This window comes from Mytilus galloprovincialis, chromosome 11 (genome assembly GCF_965363235.1).
Source record: "Mytilus galloprovincialis chromosome 11, xbMytGall1.hap1.1, whole genome shotgun sequence".
NCBI classification, from domain to species: domain Eukaryota; kingdom Metazoa; phylum Mollusca; class Bivalvia; order Mytilida; family Mytilidae; genus Mytilus; species Mytilus galloprovincialis.
The window spans coordinates 66,155,210-66,178,078 of record NC_134848.1 but is presented as its reverse complement, the minus strand read 5'-3'; the positions used below and the strand labels follow the sequence as shown (position 1 = coordinate 66,178,078).

The 22,869-nt window shown below is 31.6% G+C and overlaps 1 protein-coding gene across 1 annotated transcript in view; it reads left to right on the top strand.

Moving 5' to 3' along the window:
* LOC143052650 (alpha-mannosidase 2x-like) overlaps nt 1-21,415 on the top strand; it is a 39,124-nt gene extending 17,709 nt beyond the window's left edge. The window contains exons 11-23 of the mRNA XM_076225714.1: nt 54-236; nt 3,823-3,937; nt 5,125-5,192; nt 5,626-5,791; nt 6,374-6,501; nt 7,026-7,122; nt 7,700-7,822; nt 8,967-9,078; nt 10,882-11,021; nt 13,538-13,679; nt 15,472-15,602; nt 16,259-16,570; nt 17,816-21,415. Coding sequence (XP_076081829.1) covers nt 54-236; nt 3,823-3,937; nt 5,125-5,192; nt 5,626-5,791; nt 6,374-6,501; nt 7,026-7,122; nt 7,700-7,822; nt 8,967-9,078; nt 10,882-11,021; nt 13,538-13,679; nt 15,472-15,602; nt 16,259-16,570; nt 17,816-17,986 — 1,888 coding nt within the window. The 3' untranslated portion in view covers nt 17,987-21,415. The remainder of the gene's footprint in view (nt 1-53; nt 237-3,822; nt 3,938-5,124; nt 5,193-5,625; nt 5,792-6,373; nt 6,502-7,025; nt 7,123-7,699; nt 7,823-8,966; nt 9,079-10,881; nt 11,022-13,537; nt 13,680-15,471; nt 15,603-16,258; nt 16,571-17,815) is intronic.
* Nucleotides 21,416-22,869: the final 1,454 nt, after the last annotated feature.

Below are 22,869 nucleotides of genomic sequence, written 5' to 3'. Positions count from 1 at the left end.
AAAATCTTTATAATATAATGTTACTCTATTTGTCATTTATTGTTTTCATTTAGATCAGCAGAAATAGCCTTTACGATGGCCACAGCTTACAGTAGAAGTGATGCTTATTCTAACTTCCCTGAGAGTGCCCTGATGAAGATGTTAGTGACAGCTAGGAGAGCTTTAGGTCTGTTCCAACATCATGATGGCATCACAGGAACTGCTAAAGACTTTGTTGTCATTGATTATGGTAAAAGGTAAGTTTATTTTTAAAAAATGGTTCTGTTGTTATAAAAATTACATGATTACAATCTTATCTAAAGTATTGCTGTTATACCTGATTTTACATACATAGTTGTTGTAAAAGAAATTAAAAATTGTATCGTTCAACAAAATACAAAATTTTTACCAGTGGGAAGAGCCATGTATGAAGAATTTTTTCAAACCATGTAAAATATTTATGGTAATGCATATTTTTATGCCCCGTCTACGATAGTAGTAGGGGCATTATGTTTTCTGGTCTGTGCGTCCGTTCGTCCGTCTGTTCGTTCGTCTGTTCGTTCGTCTGTTCGTTCGTCTGTTCGTTCGTCCGTTCGTCCGTCTGTCCCATGTCAGGTTAAAGTTTTTGGTCGAGGTAGTTTATGATGAAGTTATAGTTGCATCCATTTGTAACTTTACATACATAGTCATTATAATAGGGAATTTCTAAAAAGTACCTCAAATTTAGGTTTTGGTCCTCATTTCATGGTTCATTGAACATGAAAATGAGATTGTGTGAAACAGCTCTTTGCCAGGTTAAAGTTTTTGGTCGAGGTAGTTTGATGAAGTTATAGTTGCATCCATTTGTAACTTTACATACATAGTCATTATGATAGGGAATTTCTAAAAAGTACCTCAAATTTAGTTTTTTATGCCCCACCTACGATAGTAGAGGGGCATTATGTTTTCTGGTCTGTGCGTCCGTTCGTCCGTTCGTTCGTCCGTCTGTCCCGCTTCAGGTTAAAGTTTTTGGTCGAGGTAGTTTTTGATGAAGTTGAAGTTCAATCGACTTCAAACTTGGTACACATGTTCCCTATGATATGATCTTTCTAATTTTAATGCCAAATTAGAGATTTCACCCCAATTTCACGGTCCACTGAACATAGAAAATGAAAGTGCATGTTTCAGGTTAAAGTTTTTCAGGTTAAAGTTTTTGGTCAAGGTAGTTTTTGATGAAGTTGAAGTCCAATCAACTTGAAACTTAGTACACATGTTCCTTATGATATGATCTTTCTAATTTTAAAGCCAAATTAAACTTTTGACCCCAATTTCACGGTCCACTGAACATAGAAAATGAAAGTGCATGTTTCAGGTTAAAGTTTTTGGTCAAGGTAGTTTTTGATGAAGTTGAAGTCCAATCAACTTGAAACTTAGTACACATGTTCCTTATGATATGATCTTTCTAATTTTAAAGCCAAATTAAACTTTTGACCCCAATTTCAGGGTCCACTGAACATAGAAAATGAAAGTGCATGTTTCAGGTTAAAGTTTTTGGTCAAGGTAGTTTTTGATGAAGTTGAAGTCCAATCAACTTGATACTTAGTACACATGTTCCCTATGATATTATCTTTCTAATTTTAATGCCTAATTATATTTTTTATCCAATTTCATGGTCCATTGAACATGGAAAATGATAGTGTGAGTGGGGCATCCGTGTACTTTGGACACATTCTTGTTTGGTCCTCATTTCATGGTTCATTGAACATGAAAATGAGATTGTGTGAAACAGCTCTTTGCCAGGTTAAAGTTTTTGGTCGAGGTAGTTTATGATGAAGTTATAGTTGCATCCATTTGTAACTTTACATACATAGTCATTATGATAGGGAATTTCTAAAAAGTACCTCAAATTTAGTTTTTATGCCCCACCTACGATAGTAGAGGGGCATTATGTTTTCTGGTCTGTGCGTCCGTTCGTTCGTCCGTCCGTCCGTCCGTCCGTCTGTCCCGCTTCAGGTTAAAGTTTTTGGTCAAGGTAGTTTTTGATGAAGTTGAAGTCCAATCAACTTGAAACTTAGTATACATGTGCCCTATGATATGATCTTTCTAATTTAAATGCCAAATTAGAGTTTTGACCCCAATTTTACGGTTCACTGAACATAGAAAATGATAGTGCAAATTTCAGGTTAAAGTTTTTGGCTTCAGGTTAAAGTTTTTGGTCAAGGTAGTTTTTGATGAAGTTGAAGTCCAATCAACTTGAAACTTAGTATACATGTGCCCTATGATATGATCTTTCTAATTTAAATGCCAAATTAGAGTTTTGACCCCAATTTTACGGTTCACTGAACATAGAAAATGATAGTGCAAATTTCAGGTTAAAGTTTTTGGCTTCAGGTTAAAGTTTTTGGTCAAGGTAGTTTTTGATGAAGTTGAAGTCCAATCAACTTGAAACTTAGTATACATGTGCCCTATGATATGATCTTTCTAATTTAAATGCCAAATTAGAGTTTTGACCCCAATTTTACGGTTCACTGAACATAGAAAATGATAGTGTAAATTTCAGGTTAAAGTTTTTGGCTTCAGGTTAAAGTTTTTGGTCAAGGTAGTTTTTGATGAAGTTGAAGTCCAATCAACTTGAAACTTAGTATACATGTGCCCTATGATATGATCTTTCTAATTTAAATGCCAAATTAGAGTTTTGACCCCAATTTTACGGTTCACTGAACATAGAAAATGATAGTGCAAATTTCAGGTTAAAGTTTTTGGTCAAGGTAGTTTTTGATAAAGTAGAAGTCCAATCAACTTGAAACTTAGTATACATGTTCCCTTTGATAAGATCATTCTAATTTTAATGCCAAATTAGAGAATTTATTCCAATTTCACAGTCCTTTAAACATAGAAAATGATAGTGCGAGTGGGGCATCCGTGTACTGTGGACACATTCTTGTTTCCAATATTCCACAAAAATTGGTACTAACAAAATATATGAAACCACAATTATTATGGTTACTTATACTTTTGAATTTTTATACGCCTGTCAAAATATTGACGGGACGTATAATGGTATACAAATGTCCGTCCGTCTGTCTGTCCGGCGTAAACATGTCGCACTGTAACTTGAGAATGACCTATCCAAATTTCATGAAACTTTATATAGTTGTTTCTTATGATGGTCAAATGATCTGTATACTTTTTGGTGAAAATAAGATTAAAACATTTTGAGTTGCGGCACTTTGTAACTAAAACAAGTGTCTGTTTTTTTTCACATGTCGCACCGTATCTCAAAAATGATTTTTTATTATTGCTTAAAACTTTACACTCTTCTTAGTTATATTAATCTTAAGATCTGTATACTTTTTGGTGATGGTTCAAAATTTCATTTTTGAGTAATTGAGTATTTTGTAAAAAAGGGGAGGGGTTTTTACATGTCGCGCCGTTTCTAAAAAACGATTTATGATTATTGCTTAAAACTTTACACACTACTTTGTTACATTAATCTAAAGATCTGTATAGTTTTTGGTGATGATACAAAATTTGATTTTTGAGTTATTGAGTATTTTGTAAAAAAAGGGGGAGGAGTTTTTTACATGTCGCACCGTATCTCAAAAACAATTTATGATTATTGCTGAAAACTTTCTCAGAAACTATTTATGATTATTGCATAAAACTTCCACAATAGACGACGGACGTATCATGCGCTCATGGCTCAGCTGTTTATTTGAACATGAGTTTGTCCATTTCTCCAAAAAAATTGAAACCCATGAATATAAATGAATTCACTATCAGAGTCAATGATAGTAAAATAGAAAAAAAATCTCTGATGACATCCTTGTGATGCCTAGCTATAATATATGTGATCTGTTTCAGAATGTTAGAAGCCTTGATGAATGCCAAGAGGATTATTGTTGAGTCCATGACCTATCTGACAGCCAAGTCTAAGTCTGACTACAAGTACAGCAATGATAAACCTATATTTAACTTGGTATGTCCTTATAGTTAATATACACAGTAAATAGACATAAGAAGATGTAGTATGAGTGCTAATGAGACAACTCTCCATCCAAGACACAATTTGTATTAAGGATGTACTTGGGTGAGGTTTTGAGATAAGTGTCAAATGTTCGGACTCCTTGGTGTTTTTCCATACGATACAAGTTAAAATAGTTAGCCCCATAACACCTATTTATCTTATAACATAAGACTTGATAGCTCATAAAAGGTCAATTGACTAAATTTAAGCAGATTCTTGATTTTCTTTCTTTTGATTTGAGATCCAAATCATTCCAATGCAAATATAAGGAAAAAGTCCGACTCAGCCTTTTCCCGCCATATTTTATAAATAAAATATCTCAAATAGGAGCTCCATGACCTATCAATTTTTTTAGCTTATTTTAATCCTTAACTGATACTCTTCCAGCTTAAAGTGTCAATTTTGAATTCTTGATTTATTTAAGTTTACCTTAGATCACCTAAGTACATCCTTAAGTAAACTATTATAAGCACAGCTTTCAGCAAGGAAAACATGTTTAAAGAATTGAGGATACATTATAAAGCAATTGTTTATAACAAATTTGATTCAATAAAAGAATTAACTATTAAGCAGAAGAAAGTAAATTGATAATCAACAGATTTACTACGCCTTGTTTACTGTAAATTCATAAATTATTGTTTGCATTTATTATTAAGACATGACAGACCAAAATTTAAAAATAATTATTGTGATTACATGAGCACTGTACACAAATGTTTTTGTCAGATATCAAAATGCTAGTTTCTATTATTGCTGAACTAACAAAGTTGCATTATTTCGCAATAATATAAACTTTGCAATGTTTATGAGTTTACAGTATAAAATTTGGGACCTCTGTGGCTGAGTGGTCTAAGTAGTTACTACTGTAATCACTAGCCAGTCAACACTGTGGTTGGGAAATCTAAACCAGCTTGTGCGGGTGTACTCGACTCCAATCTTAATTGACTAGGATTGTCAGTTTTCCTATAGAAGGTCGGTGGTTTTCTCTGGGCACTCCAGCTTCCACCACCAATAAAAACTTGCCGCCATGAAATAGCCTAAATTTGGTGCTTAAAAGTGGTGTTTAAATATCAAAAACCAATCAATCAATCAGTATAGAATTTCATATATCTGTATACAGTATTCATGGTGTTTTACAGGATGAAAGCAGAGAAAATCATGATTCTTTGGCAGAGAAGTCAGTTATTGATGTTACTGAAGAAGGAAGGTAAAATATGGTCATTCTTTTTTTTACCCTGCTTGAAAATTAGGGTGTGTACTAGTTTTGTTATTACACCTCTTGGAAAGTAGGGGGTTTATTGGTTTTATTATCATAGCTCTTGGAAACTAAGGGTATAAAATGGTTAATGTCTGTTGGTACACATGTCAGTTATTCTGTTCCGTCTGTGCAATAATTGACACATTCTCATCTTATTTTTCATTCCATATAAGCAAGATTTATATTTTATGATTTAAGAAATCCAGTTTTACTGACAACTACCTTGAGAATGAAATATGATATTAAATAGTCTAAGAATTTCACAAATTTGGCAGGATTTTTTTTCAATTTTCAGTGCTGTAAGAAAAATCAGATGAAGTGTACATGGTAAAGTGATATGAACTCTCAGATTTAATTTAACATTTTCAAAATTTATTTTCAGTCCAGTTATCTTCTTTAATTCCTTGGCTCACAACAGAGAACAGGTGGTAACAGTTCATGTAAATACACAAAATGTCCAGGTTGTTGATGGCAATGGTGCAGAAGTTCCATCTCAAACTGATGCATTCTGGGTTATAAAGAACAGAATGGCTCCAGAGGAATTTTTGGTGAGATTTTTTTTAGTGGACATATTGTATCTTAGTCATATTAAAAGGTTTAATGGGTTCAGTTCAATGAAATTATCTTAATTTATTTAAAGTAACTATGGTAAGAGGGGTTTAAGGAATGCAGCAAAAAAAAGCATGAACAGTGTAACTTAAATAACATTACATTTTAAATCATTTAATGTAAAAATAATCTGTTACTTTGTCTAAAGAATATAAATGTCTTTCAAAATTGTCCAATCACCTAATCACCATCAACATTAACCTATTAAGATATCATTAATGTATTACAATGCCACATTCTTACATGGATGGACAATTGGAATAATAAAACTACCAACTTTTTGTTTTGTCATTCACAATTTAAAAATAAAGAGTTGTAGTATACTTGATGATGAGACAACTATCCACAAAATTCTGAATGTAGTCAAGTTAAACAATGTAAAGATACTAAGCTGTGACAAGATTGTCAATGAGATAACAACCACATAAAATTTAACAACTATTGGTCATTGTATGGCCTTCAACAATGAGGAAATCCCATTTATTCAAAATTGTTAATTTATTTTATCAAATCTGCTGCAGGTGTCTTTTGTTGTTGATGTTCCAGCCTTAGGTAGCGCCACTTACTTACTGAAGAGGACAACAAAGGGAAGTAAATCCTATGGGAAAGTAACAATGTATAACACTGAAGCTGAAAATGTTCCTGAACAGTTAGTATTGGTTATTTATAAATTACACAAATTCTTCTTGAAATAAAAGAATAAGGACAACATACAAAAAAAGGACACATTTTGGAAGATACCTTCAGTGGAAAGTAAACTGGAAATCAGTATCCAACAGCAATAATTCCAATGATGTATTAAGTTTTATCTCAATGGTCACTATCCTGGTAACCTAAAATTTCCACGTGTATAAACCCATATCATTGAGAGTATGCATTCTTACACAGAACTGTAAGTGTTGATCTGATTTAATTGTTTGTGCATGTGATTTGTAATATAGGTAATACATATAAAAATTTCAAGATATTTTATAATAACAAATTGATATACTTGTTAAGTTTATTGCTGTTGGAGATCAACTTTAGAGTTATTCATAGAGTACTTGTTTTCAAAGATTTGGTTGGTACAGAACAGCAAATTTAACAAATATTTGTAGAAACGATGACTCGAAAAGGTCATTTTGGCAAATAAACATAATAAATTTTCCTATAATGTATTTTTGTGTTTTTCAGATCTCCATTTACAATCAAAACAGAACAAGAAAAAGATTTCTCTGTTGAGAATTCCTTCTTGAAAGCTGATTTTTCTGGAAATACAGGCTTTTTAAAGGTTAAATTAAATATTTATAAAAATAAGATCTTAGAGTGTACATTGTGTCAAAATCATAACCCTGTTCTACTTATTGAAAAACACAACCACATGCTAAAACTTGAAATACACTTTTTTTCTGTATGACATGTTCCTGATGTTTAATCCTCATTTACACAATGAAGGGGTGCTAAATTTTATTGTTCCCCATGCAACACATTGCGGAGACATAGAAATACCCGTATTTGTCCGTTGTTGGGAAGTTTAATTTTTTGTAGAATTTTGAAAATAGAAATTATAGTTAAAAGGAAATTCAAAATAATGAGTAGTTGTCTTAAAAAAAAAGGGCCTTTGCTTTAATAGACTATTTACACTTGTATGCAAATTTATTCACCGTTACATAAAATCACACATGTTCCAGTAAACCGTGACATCAAAATTTAAAAGCAATTGTTGCTTGATGGCAGAAGGTTATTTCGAGCAGATCTAAGATCATTCGGAGACAAAATACAGCTAATACCAAAAGTGTAAATATGTTTATTCTGAAACAGCTTGAATAGCAAATTTAAATTTTATGTCAAATGATTATTAATTACAGTCTGTGACAACAAAGGATGACGGCAAACAACACAAGATAGAGGTCAGCTTTGTATCTTATGGTATATCTCATGGTAAAGAGAAGAGTGGAGCTTATCTGTTCTTACCTGATGGTCCAGCAAAGGTAAGGAAAAGGGGGAGGGGGAGGGGGTAAGATAGAGGTCAGCTTTGTATTTTATGGAATATCTCATGGTAAAGAGAAGAGTGGAGCTTATCTGTTCTTACCTGATGGTCCAGCAAAGGTAAGGAAAAGGGGGAGGGGGAGGGGGTAAGATAGAGGTCAGCTTTGTATTTTATGGTATATCTCATGGTAAAGAGAAGAGTGGAGCTTATCTGTTCTTACCTGATGGTCCAGCAAAGGTAAGGAAAAGGGGGAGGGGGAGGGGGTAAGATAGAGGTCAGCTTTGTATTTTATGGAATATCTCATGGTAAAGAGAAGAGTGGGGCATACCTGTTCTTACCTGATGGTCCAGCAAAGGTAATGAAAAATATATTGAGGGGGGAGGTGTAAGATGTAGGTCAGCAGTCGATTTCACACAAAAAACTTAGGACTAAGATTTATCGTAAGTATACTGATTTGTTCATGACTTAAGACCAATCTTAGTCGTAAGTTTTTTTTGTGAAATCGACTCCAGCTTTGTATTTTATGGAATAATATATAAAGAGAAGCATGGAGCTTATCTGTTCTCACCTGATGTTTGTACCTTTTTAGGTAAAGATTGCATGAAATGCAATCAGAATTTTATGAGACTGACTTGATATCTAAATCTTCGATGGCGTACCACTACCTTTTTGATACACAAAATATAGTGCATTGATCATAACATTCTATACATCCTGTATATGAACATTTTCAGAAATTTAAAGATGTAATATATGCTCAGATATTCAAGGCACAAAATTATATTACACTTGTCAAGAAATTTACATAACTTCTACAAGGTGTAGGAATCTAATATCTGTTCTAAAAATATAAACAATGTCATTTTTAAAGTCATCTTTTTAAAAAAAATGGAGTTATCTTCCTTTGTCTAGAATTGCTGTTAAATCAACTACAACCAATGCAATATTTAATTTTAATTCCCACAGATAAATTGAAGCAATCTTCACCATTCAGTGATTAAAAGCAGCACTTTGATTTTACTCATTGAAATCCTGTAGATACTTGGTTGGGCTATAAATTCTTCTGAAAAAGAAAAAAAAAGAAATAAACTCAAAAAAGGGAAATGTCAAATTTGTTTATGATCTTTTTTCTATTTTTTTGACAGCCTATCAACTATATGTCACCAACCATAAGGATAACAAGAGGCCCCATTGTGTCAGAGGTTGTAGTGTACCACCAGTATACAGAACATCATGTTAGAATTCTCAGTTCTCCTGGTAAGTTATACTACTGTACAGGTCACCAGTAATAAGGATAACAAGAGGCCCCATTGTGTCAGAAGTTGTAGTGTATCACCAGTATACAGAACATCATGTTAGAATTCTCAGTTCTCCTGGTAAGTTATCTCACTGTACAGGTCACCAGTAATAAGGATAACAAGAGGCCCCATTGTGTCAGAGATTGTAGTGTACCACCAGTATACAGAACATCATGTTAGAATTCTCAGTTCTCCTGGTAAGTTATCTCACTGTACAGGTCACCAGTAATAAGGATAACAAGAGGCCCCATAATGTCAGAGGTTGTAGTGTCCACCAGTATACAGAACATCATGTGAAAGTTTTCAATTCCCCTGGTAAGTAATCTTCCTCTCCAGACTTTGATCACATGACCACATAACAAGTCACATGACATTGTGGCTGATAACAAAGCAAAAAACATGGGAATCCACATGTAAAAGCCAATTAATCTCAGATAGCTGGGGCTCATAATAAAGATATGATGTACTGATTATCAGGTTGTCTGCATATAGATATTATAATATAAAAGCTTTTTGCTGAGTGAGAATAGTAAATGAGTTCAAAGAAAGATTCACATATATTGTGTTGAGCAATTATTTTCAGTGGTGTGGAAATGCTATGCCCGACTCGCCCGACTCGTACATTTGAACAACCGGACAAGTAATTATTTTTGTCTTGGTTGCCCGTTGACAAGTAAAAAAATATACAAGACAAAGTTCAAATCCAACAAAAACATAAAATTAATTTCAAAATGTATAAAAATGTTTAATTCATGTAAAATAAAACAATGTTCATCAAGTGAAAACATCAATGTTCATGACGATAAATATTACATGATACTGGTAATAGATCAATTACCAAAATAAATAAAAATAGGTAGGCGAACCAGAGTCACGTAACATTGCATTGGCTTTGTCATTTACTGGAAGTGTCATTTCTTTAAATTTTGTATCGAGATTCAGATTGATAAATTAAGTTTTTGTCTTATTTATAGATGAAAGGTCAACATTATTTGTTGTCAAACTGACAAATGGAAGGGACGCTTTAATTGCACATCAAGACAATAAATAAATAATCAAGAAAAAACAAGTGTGTCAGTTGAGAGAAACACCACAAATTCAATAGTTAATCTATTATTTAGTTTACATTTCTTCAATCACTGTCCTCAAATTAATTATAATTATTATGTACCTACTGGCTACAATTGTTATTCCAAAACTGCTGCAAAATTGTTCTTTACATGTCATTTCATTGGTTGGTTTGCTGTTAGGTTTCTGACCCATTGATGTTAACCCATTTCCTACTTTTCTAAATTTTTTACACATATAAACAAATGGATTTCATTTGTTTGTGATGCACAATAGTGCTAAGTAAGAATCATATATTAGCTAACAAGAAATACTTCAATATATATTGGGATCATCAGGGCAAGTAAAAAATTTTCCGGACAAGTTAAATTTTTAGTTTTACTTGCCCAGGGACAAGTGCTCATAACAAATATTTCCACACCCCTGATTTTTTTCTTCTATCAGAATCGTAGTTGGGATTTCAGATGGGAGATATCAGTTTGTAAGCTAGTTTCTAGTTGCTGTGGTGTCTGGAGCCCTATATTTCCTCCTAAAGGTTCAACTTTAATTTAAGGTACTAATGTGGTTATATTTGATTTATTATTATTATATAGAAACAAAATGGCAGTTGTGATCAATTATTTAGATTTCTATTTATAGGTAGAGATGGCAGTGCTATAGATATATATATAAACTGGTATACTTCTATTTGTAGGTACAGATGGCAGTGCTATAGACATCTATAACCTGGTAGACATTAGTAGTACTGGTGGTAATATAGAGACAGCCATGAGGATTAACACTGACATACAAAACACAGATAGAGAATTCTTTGTTGACCTTAATGGTTTCCAGGTAATTATTTAACAAGGTTATACAATATTTATATACAGTTCAACTGAAATATTGATATATTATTCAGAAACACTTTTTTTGGGGGGAGGGGAGTTTTTTTCATCTTTGCAAATAACAGACGTGAATTCAAATCATTATATATCATATATAATTTGTAAAGATGGCTTTAAGTCATACCCAATTTAAGAGCAGATGATACATTGCTATCATATTGTCCATCTGTTTGTCCATCAATTATTATACCCCCACTTTAAAAAAGGGGGGGTATACTGTTTTACCTCTGTCTGTCCGTCAGTCCATCCATCAGTCCGTCAGTCCGTCCGTCAGTCAGTCCGTCCCATGAAACTTTCGTCACATTTTTCTCAGGAACTACACATCCACCCTTTCTGTAATTTGGTATCAACATTTATATATGTCAGATATACTGTGTGATGCGTTTTAATATTCATCACTTGACAACTTCCCAGTTTACCGAACACTTGTCTGATTTTACACATGATAGCCAAGTTGAAAATTTTCGTCACATTTTTCTCAGGAACTACAATACAAGGATTTCTGAAATTTGGTTTCAGGATTTATATAAGTCAGCTATACCGTGTGATGCGTTTTCAGATTCATCACTCAACAACTTCCTGTTTACCGAACACTTGTATGATTTTAAAAAGGGGGGGTATACTGTTTTACCTCTGTCTGTCCGTCAGTCCATCCATCAGTCCGTCAGTCCGTCCGTCAGTCAGTCCGTCCCATGAAACTTTCGTCACATTTTTCTCAGGAACTACACATCCACCCTTTCTGTAATTTGGTATCAACATTTATATATGTCAGATATACTGTGTGATGCGTTTTCAGATTCATCACTCGACAACTTCCCAGTTTACCGAACACTTGTCTGATTTTACACATGATAGCCAAGTTGAAAATTTTCGTCACATTTTTCTCAGGAACTACAATACAAGGATTTCTGAAATTTGGTTTCAGGATTTATATAAGTCAGCTATACCGTGTGATGCGTTTTCAGATTCATCACTCGACAATTTCCTGTTTACCGAACACTTGTATGATTTTAAAAAGGGGGGGTATACTGTTTTACCTCTGTCTGTCCGTCAGTCCATCCATCAGTCCGTAAGTCCGTCCGTCAGTCAGTCCGTCCCATGAAACTTTCGTCACATTTTTCTCAGGAACTACACATCCACCCTTTCTGTAATTTGGTATCAACATTTATATATGTCAGATATACTGTGTGATGCGTTTTAATATTCATCACTTGACAACTTCCCAGTTTACCGAACACTTGTCTGATTTTACACATGATAGCCAAGTTGAAAATTTTCGTCACATTTTTCTCAGGAACTACAATACAAGGATTTCTGAAATTTGGTTTCAGGATTTATATAAGTCAGCTATACCGTGTAATGCGTTTTCAGATTCATCACTCGACAACTTCCTGTTTACCGAACACTTGTATGATTTTACACATGATAACCAAGTTAAAAATTTTCGTAACAATACAAGGATTTCTGAAATTTGGTTTCAGGATTTTTATAAGTCAGCTATACCGTGTGATGCGTTTTCAGATTCATCACTCGACAACTTCCTGTTTACCGAACACTTGTATGATTTTACACATGATAACCAAGTTAAAAATTTTCGTAACAATACAAGGATTTCTGAAATTTGGTTTCAGGATTTTTATAAGTCAGCTATACCGTGTGATGCGTTTTCAGATTCATCACTCGACAACTTCCTGTTTACCGAACACTTGTATGATTTTACACATGATAACCAAGTTAAAAATTTTCGTAACAATACAAGGATTTCTGAAATTTGGTTTCAGGATTTTTATAAGTCAGCTATACCGTGTGATGCGTTTTCAGATTCATCACTCGACAACTTCCTGTTTACCGAACACTTGTATGATTTTACACATGATAACCAAGTTAAAAATTTTCGTCACATTTTTCTCAGGAACTACAATACAAGGATTTCTGAAATTTGGTTTCAGGATTTTTATAAGTCAGCTATACCGTGTGATGCGTTTTCAGATTCATCACTCGACAACTTCCTGTTTACCAAACACTTGCATATTTTTACACTATTAATATTATCCACTTGCGGCGGGGGTATCATCAGTGAGCAGTAGCTCGCAGTTTCACTTGTTTTTTCCTCACTTTCATCTGTTTATGCAATATAGATATAGATGATTTAGTTAACAATAAGAAAAGAACACACACAATCAATGTCAAGATCTTTTGGTTAGCACTAAATTTAACACCACCACAAATAATATGCAATGAACCTTGTTTTTGACTAAGATATCTTCAAATTTTATAGACTCTGACAATTTAATATATGTTAATCTTGTATAGACATGTGTCTGTTCGATAAGACTATATGTTCCCCTATATATGTCTTTTTGTAATGCATGTTGTTTAGTTGCTGGGTCATAGAAGTCTTCATCTTCTTTTAATTAAACAAAAAAAGTTAATTAACATGTATCTCCCATCTTTAAATTTCAGATGATCAAGCACAAGAAGTTAGATAAAATTCCACTGCAGGCCAACTTTTACCCAATGCCGTCCATGGCTTTTATAGAAGATGATAGTTATAGGTTTAGTGTTTTATCTGGACAGTCACTAGGCATGGCTAGTTTAGAAGTTGGTAAGTAATGATTGATTGTTGATGTTTAAGGTGGTACCTAACACTACAGGGAGATAACTCTGTAAAGTCAGCTTAACGTTTTAAATTAGTGTTGTCAACGGTTAACCGGTTAATCGGTCGAATGACTGAATACCGAATACCAAAAACGCTAACCGGTTAACCGGGCTTTTTTCAATTTCGATAGATTTGATATAAATTTGTGTTGAAGATCAAATCATTAAATAGTTGTTTTATTTAAAAATTGTTGTCATGGTAATTAGTTTGACAGATCAATTGTCACCTTTATTGATTGCTATTGTTAATCCTAAAAACATAAAATTAATTAGAGTTCGGGGCAGGATCTTTAAGAAACATAATTAGTAAACATGTTTTTTTAACAGTAACTTTAAATCAGTAATGAGATTTAATTTTACTAATTACTCCATTATTTTCGGAGACAACAAGAGAAAAGGAAAGAATAATCGGTTTCAGACATATGACATATTCAATTCTAAGAGATTAAGATTTTTTTTTGGATTTTTTAATCTGAAGTTGGTACAAACGCTATAGTTGATACAGTGTATTTGATTATTAAAAGTCAAACATCGCCAGGAATCCTCACAGACAAGCCTTATAATGCTAAAGGAAAAATTTCAATTCTAGAAGCGTATTTATGACTTGTTGTCAAATTGACACTCATACCACATCTTATATCTATGTGTAGGGTTCTATTGATAAGGCTTTCAAACACCAACTTAAATTATCGGTTAACCGGTTAATCGGTCGAACGATTATCCGAGTAACCGGTTAGGCAAAAGTGTACGATTTGACAACACTATTTTAAATATGTTGTGTTGTAAAAGGAATATTAAGGTTCTCAATGATCAAAACTGGTGTTTATCAAATTGCTATATAACCAGTGTAATTTTTCTAACAAAACGGTTGGTTCAAAAAATTTTAAATTTTTATATTTTTGTTTAAGTGTCAAAGCAAATACTTTTACAAAATTTTATGAAAATTAAGTGTACGAAAATTAAACGAGCCAAATTTATTTTAGTGAAAGTGTTGGGTACCACCTTAACACCACTTTTAGCGCTATAAGCAATATTCTAGTGGCCATATTTTATTGATGGAGAAATCCAAAGTGCTAAAGAGAACTACAACCTTCAACAGGACAATTGTCTTTGTCTCATTCAAAAAGTAAAATCACAAAAATACTGAACTTTGAGGAAAATCAATTCATAAAGTCCATAATCACATGGCAAAATCAAATAACAAAACGCATCAAAAACGAATGGACAAGAATTGTCATATTCCTGACTTGGTACAGGCATTTTCAAATGTAGAAAATGGTGGATTAAACCTGGTTTTATAGCGCTAACCCTCTCACTTTGATGACAGACTCATCAAATTACTTTAATCTATTTGATGTCATGTTGTCAAACTATATGAACAAGTCATTGCAAATGTCATGTGACAGACACAAACCAATGACATCCACTTAATCATGTTAACCTGTATCAACAATTTCAACAAATTCCATAAAAGATTGAATCCCAAAGAATTCAACAAAAGTTGGAAATAAACAAATTCACAAAAGTTGGAAATAAACAAACTCACAAAAGTTGGTAATTAACAAATTCACAAAAGTTGGTAATTAACAAATTCTGCAAAAGTTGATATCCAACAAATTTTACAGGAGCTGGAATACAGCCAATAAAAATAAATCAACAGTATATGAATGGAAGGAGCCAGCATCCCAGCAATACATTTGAACTAAACTGATGTCTTTAATATTTTATACTGCTTACAGGTCAGATTGAGATAATGATGGACCGACGTTTAAACCAGGATGACAACCGAGGTCTGGGTCAGCCTGTTCATGATAATAAAGTTACACCTAATAGATTTGCTCTCTTATTTGAAAAGAGGCTTAAGCCTAGGGTAGGTATTCACTTACACTTTGAACATAAGCAGTTGCCCTGTTCTGTGTTTCACATTAATGCATTAGTGTTTGTCTTGTCTTGACAGATTCCCATGTCTTAGGCATGCTGTTTTAGACAAAGGTTGTGTCAACAATTTGAGAAACTTTGTGATTATGTTAATTAAACTAAAGTCAAAGGTCAAGGATATTGAGTACCAACCATACTTTTCAACAAGAAAAAAAAAATTGTGAACAGAATAAAGTAAAAAAGAACCCATCAAAGATACCAGGAGTATAATTTTGTACACATTTCATCTATAAAAAACTCATGCATCATCTGTGATGCTCAAATCATAAAAGTGAAATCGCAAATTAAAGTACAACTTTAAAGAGTGTTAAGGACGCAAAACTAATTATTTGTGAATAAACTCATCATAGATACTAGGATTGAAATTTTTAATTTGCAACAGACAAGTGTTTGGTCTGCAAAAGACTAGTCATTGCCTTTATCAAAAAAGTATAAAAGGCCAAATAAAAGACAAAATTGAAGAGCATTGAGGACCAAAAATTCCTAAATGTTTTGCCAAATAAAATAAGGTAATCTATTCATGAGGTAGAAAAGCCGTAAGTTTTTCAAAAATTCAGTTCTCTGACTATATTAATTTTATCTTTTCAGCCTAAAGAAAAAATTACTGGATTTCCGTCTCTTCAAGCTCATCTAACCTCGTTACAGCTCATTCAGCCAATATTTGTCATTCCTAAAAATAGTGATACGGAAAGCATTCCACTTTTACCAAACTTTAAACCAATGCAGAAAACCTTGCCGTGTGAAATCCATCTATTGAACTTCAGATCTCTACGTTATAGTGAAGATGACACTAGTCATGGATTTAAGCCGAGAAAAGATGTTGCAATGTTACTTCATCATTTAGGATTTGATTGTAATTTTCCTAATCGTGGATTAAAATGTGATAGTTCAGATGGACAGGTAAGATTTTTTTAGAGTGTAGGGGATGACATTTTTTTTTTTTTTTATTTGGTGTATTTTGACAAGAAGTAATGTAAAAAATGTTTTTTAATTTTCAATATGCAATAAAAGTCCAGAATAACAGATCAAAGGTGGACCAACTCATAAATTGACTTCTAAGATGCAGAGCTCTCAGGGATTTTCCCAGAGGACTATTGTTAAAAATCATGGTTGTACATCAATTTTATTTTAAAGTTTCTTTATTATTCACATATAGCAAACTTCATGCAGTGTCTTCTTAAGATAGGAGTGGTAATTAGGCTTACTGTTGTTATTGGTTTCAGATTTCTAAATTTAGTTTGCCTAAATGAAATACAACAATGCCACCAAACACAGATCAAGTTCCAATTTGAGTTGTGTCAATTCATAAATTAAAAAAATTCAAAACATTTACTCAACCAAATCTAATAAAACTTAATATACACAATGTGTATCACCATCAAACACAGATCAAGTTCCAATTTGAGTTATGTCCCTTTATAAAAGGTCAAATATTGAATTTGTTGCTTTGCCACTCTAACTTTAGTTTGCCTGAACCAACTATATGTATATGAATTTTGTTTTTACTCTATAATTAAGGAAGCTGGCTTGTCATGTTTTGGATTTTTCATCAGGTTTTCGGAATTCTCTGGTTTTATCCATTTGAATGCCTTGAAAAAATTTGCCTGGTGACCCCCCTTTTTGTTTTTGTAAATCTTTAACATGTATAATGATAAGCCATCTGTAAAAGTCTTATAAAATTCTAAATACTTTTTAACAGTTTTTAAGAACTTCAACTTGTTATAAATGATAAAGCTATGAAAAGTCAAGAGAGAATAATTTCCCGCAAACATTTCAATAGCTAATATCTCGAAAACAAGCACGGTGACCTACGCGGTATATATTTTTTTTTACTTTTTGGATTCCTTTATTAATCCCCTTTCAATATAAACTAGTGTTTTAAAAAGTTGATTACTTTGAAACTGAGAAGCGAAACTCCCTTAAAACAGATAGACAACAACAAACAACAAAGAAAACTCCCATACAGACACCTTAAAACAACAAAGAAAACTCCCATACAGACACCTTAAAACAACAAAGAAAACTCCAATACAGACACCTTAAAACAACAAAGAAAACTCCCATACAGACACCTTAAAGTACAGATTCCCTCCCCTCCTCTCAGCTAATATAATATGTACTTAATTATATTGTTTTCTCTTTCAGATATCATTCCTTCGCTTATTCAAAGAGTTAACATTTAAAAATACCAAAGAAACATCTTTATCTCTGAATTATGATCAAAGAGATGTTAAGAATGGAGAAACAATGTCTCTTAAACCAATGGAAATATATGCATATCGAACAGAATTACAGTGGATGGCCTCAACGTATTAATCAGTTTACTTATTGTACATATTTATGCATTCTTAATATACTTGAAATAGTTTCTGTAACTGTGGATTCAGAAATTTTAGCATGCTTTAAATAAAGGAGATTGTTGAATAGCTAAAAAACAATTAGTGATTTGTTCTTGTGATTTTAGGAAATGACGGATAGAATAAATGCTTTCTAAATTTGAGTTTTTACATTAGCATTAACTTGTTTTGTTTTGTTGAAAAAAAATTCTGAAATTAATGTAATTCACTTTTATAAAAGATGGAACTAGCTTCCAAGGATAAACACTGAAAAATGTGCACTGGAAAAAAACAAACTTTTAATTCTTTCATTGAACTATAATTTGATGAGGAACACTTATTTAGAATTGCTCATGAATTGACAAGATTGTATTTGTTTCTGTCTCACTAGCCATATGTTTAACATTATGATAGTAGCTTTACCATTTTAGAATAAAAACTAAAATGTAAAAACATGTTTATAATGACATAGCTAGAAAAACTTTGGTCTGAGCACTTTTAAATTTTGTAATTGGTTTTAATTAAACATTGAGTGTTAGCCAGTCTTAAAAATAATCAGCACAGATAATGAAATACTTTTATGCACCGTCAGAGAGTGTCTGATAAAATCTAAATTGGTCTGAAAAATGTCAAATCAAATTTAGTAACCTCTGTTTTGTAGGTCAGAAATTTATTTAATCAGTGAACCTTCAATTACTTTTAATATTAGATATTGAATTTGCATTAATTTATTGAATGTATCATCTGTAGAAATTTCTTTTCTAATATTGAAAATGGGTGCAATATTTAATTATTTTTTTTTTCATTTATGCTCAGCATAGATTCATTGACTTGTTAATAAGATAAAATAGGGATCATTTGTATTGAGTGTATATATACATTGTCAATTGTTCTTAAAAAGAATAACATGCTTTAGATTTTAAAATGTCCATTTTGTGTAACTAATGTACTACAACCCTTATCTTATTTTTCATGTAAAACTAAAATAATGATATACAAGTAAAGCAATATAACCAGACTCCTTATTTTATATAGTAGTTAGTTTTTATTGACAAGCAGATATGGTATTTAAATGGATGTGGGAGGGTAGGGAGTGATTACTAAACCCCCTCCCACCAACCCACCCTAAATACCAACATGTTGCGACCCATGTCCAATGATTAAATGCCTCCCCTCCCAAAACATTCATTTGGAATAGCCTAAATCAAGTTTATAGATGTACATATTTGTAGGTGGTTGATTTTGACCCCTGAAGTGACCTTTCACTCTAATGTGATGTACTAGTAGAATTATACCATTCCATATTATGTGATATTAATAAAAATGCAGCTGATATTTAATGTTATATGAATTTATTAAAGGTCATTTAAAATTAATTCCTTAGTTTTTTTGTTTTTTTTTTGTTTTTTTTTTGATGGATGGGCATTTTAAATTGTAAGAGCGTAAGATAAGATAAACATTACTTCTTAAAATGAAAATATTGTGGGATGTAAGAACAGGAATCAGAATTTTGGAATTAATTTTATTATGGCTGTATTTATACTGTACAATGTGTGTTCAATATATAGCAATGAAAAGATACAATAGCGGTTTGAGGTTGATTATTATTTGTAACATTAATATATAAATTTGTTTTGATTTTTCAGCCAAGTTCATTTGAATGAAAATGTTGTACTGGTTGATTATAATTAATTTTACTTTATTTTCATCATATTTTTTGTATATAATGGTCTCTTGAAGCCCATTACCTAGTTTTCTTGTTGTTCTGATGATTTTTTTTGTTTTGTTTTGTTGTTCTTGTTTTTGTATAGTCTTACATGTTTTTGTTATTTTGCTGGGGGGTTTGTTTTGTATTTTTTGGGGAGATTGGGAAGGTTCTATCAAAAAATGGAAATCCGACATGAATAATTTATTCAAGAGGGACATTCTTTTCTAAATATTAAAATCACGATAAAAAAATGAAACTTGTAAATGGATTTAAACACCAATAGAAAAGCCTCTATTGATTTTGTAACAAAACATTGACATTGGCTATGAATTTCATTATCTTTTTGTGTGTAGAAATTAAAAGAATATATACCAAACTTTTTTTGTGTACTTTGAAACCAAATCAAAATGTAAGGATTAATGTCTTTCTGTAGTTAACCAGTATTGAAAAAAATATTGTGCTTTATTTTATACCTTCATAAATTCTTATGTGTATGTGTGTACTTCTACTATGTATAACCTTTTATTGTATGTTCCTCACTGTTTATTGATATATCTTGCAATTTGTATGCCCCATTAATGGGCATAATGTTTTCTGGCCATCCGTGTAAATGGGACACATTCTTGTTTTCAATTTGAAGCATACATGGTCTGACTAAATGTACAATTAAATGTTTGAATCTTTGGATTCATATTTTATATCTTGGTATGAATGATTATGCAAACATTATTTAAAAATTCCTTCCTTTTACTTATAAAACTTTGTATTGATTTTTCCCATAACAGTTTTCATGTTTAAGGTTTAAAATTTATTGTTAAAATGGAAAGACAGACCTACCTTCTACAAATCCAGATTTTTTTTTACTACACAATATAAAAAATTAGCACTGTAGGTCCATTTTGTCAGGGGTACTAATTAATGTGGATTGAGAAAAAAATTTGTATAGATATAGATTCTACCACTGCATCAAGTGTGATACGATATTTATCCACTCTCGACAGTTAAATTTTCAAATTTAAAACGCAAGGCTCGTCTAGCGTTTTAAATATTTAAAATTTAACTGTCGAGAGTGGATAAATATCGTATTACACAAGATTTGGTGGCGGAATCTATTTCTCTAATGATTTTCAAACAATATGCAGGCAAACTTAGTCCTTCTTTGCGACTGATCTGCTAAAAGATGTTTTCTGTCTATGTGACGTCATCAGACATGGTCACCTTTTTTCATGCCGTCACAATAGGAAATTCAGAGAAAAACAAGAAAATTCAACGTCATAATCGGATTTTAACCAATGAAGAACTGAGATCAAACGAACCACACGTTGATTACATTTTTTTATACAATTGGTGCAGAAAGGGATAAATTGACGAAGAATTAGAGAAATTTAGATATTTGATTTCATGATTAGGTCACACTTAAAAATATTTTGGTTTGCCCAAACCCTACCCAAAGGTTGAGACAGTGGGTAGGTAGGTAGGCATTTTCTTTTTTTTTCAAAAAAAGAAATTGAAGTATCAGATGTTTATTAGTCTTCATGCCTATTTGATTAAAAAAAACCTTCTTCAAATCAGGACAATAAAAAAAATTGAGTAGGCAGCTTTTTTCTGGGTAGGTAGCATTTGGGCAAACAAACCTATTATTTATTATGGCCTTATGCAAAAAACTTAATATATTATAAAGATTTGAATATTGTTGCTAAACTTTTATTTCTAAGTACAATAAGACTAAAGTTGTATTTACTTTGTAACTGTGAGTGTTTATGTATGCATATGTATGATTGAGAAAATCCAATGACTATAATATTGATATTAGATGTGCTAGTTTTATATTTTGTTATTGTAATATGACCGAGCACTGTATGTAGAGGTTGGTGTAACATTTTCACATTTTTTGTATGAATTATGGTATAATTAGTATTATTCATGTCATTCAGATTAAAATTTTGCAATGAAAAAAACTGCTGAGAATGAATTTAATTTGATGAAATTTATCTGACAGTTTAAATGATTCATCTTTTATTTAAACATTGAGTCTTTTGTAGATGAAACATGTGTCTCAGTCTGGTCTACAAAATGATAATCATTGTATTGTTGATGATTTTTTTTTCATAGAATATCATGTGATGATGTAAACCTAAATAGAGGGAGATAACTCTGTAAATTTGAAATGTGTTTGTAATAGATTGTTCCATCTGCATTTCACAAATAATTTTTCCTGCAGTGAATATAATGTTTTACAAAATAAGATTAGTTATATAAAAAAAATGATTGAAATATTACTTAATGAATTTGATGATGATAGTACTGTTAGAGTTAATCTTCTAACCTTTATATTAAATATATTAAAAAAAAAATGGAGACAATGATTGTTACAACATTTGATGAGGAATAATTCAAATATTTTTAGAACAGTTTTTTTATTTTCTTATTAGTAATTACTTGTTAACTAAAAAAAACTCTTTTGGTTATCTATTATTTATATTTTTTTTATTTAACAAATTTTGGATAATAGCTTGAAATTTGAAGTTTTATACTTGTTCAATATTTAATTGTTTGACATATCTTAGATGTAGATATAAGATGTATAAATTTTATGTGATAGTTTGTATTTATTTTCTGTGAATAACAGATTTATTATTCAAGACAAAGCATTTAAAATATATAACGTAATTATTTCAATATATGCTTCCTATTTATTGCAAAATTTGATGCATAGGTAACATATAGCAATTGAAATTACAATTGAAGAAGAATCATCTGTTCATTACCTAATCTGCTAATTATAATATTGAATATGAATTTCAGAAGGTACTGTTTGCTTACTCCATGATGATTAAAATTTAAGAAGTTATTATTTTGGATCAGATTTTGAAAAAAAAAAAACAACTAATAATCCATATTATTTTTGTTTTGAGCATCACTTGGTATGGGAGTTTCAAATCATTTGATGAGAGAAAAAAAAAGTTATTTACAGAAAAAACCTTTAAATTAAGAAATAAAAATTCTGTAGGATGTAATAAGAAATATTACCAAAGGGAGATAATTCTGTTAATGTGAATTATCTCCCCTTATAATGCAGGTGGTAATAGTTAACATACATTTAAACTCATGGCAGTATTTTTTGGGGGCTTAAATGAAAATTTCATCTCTGAACT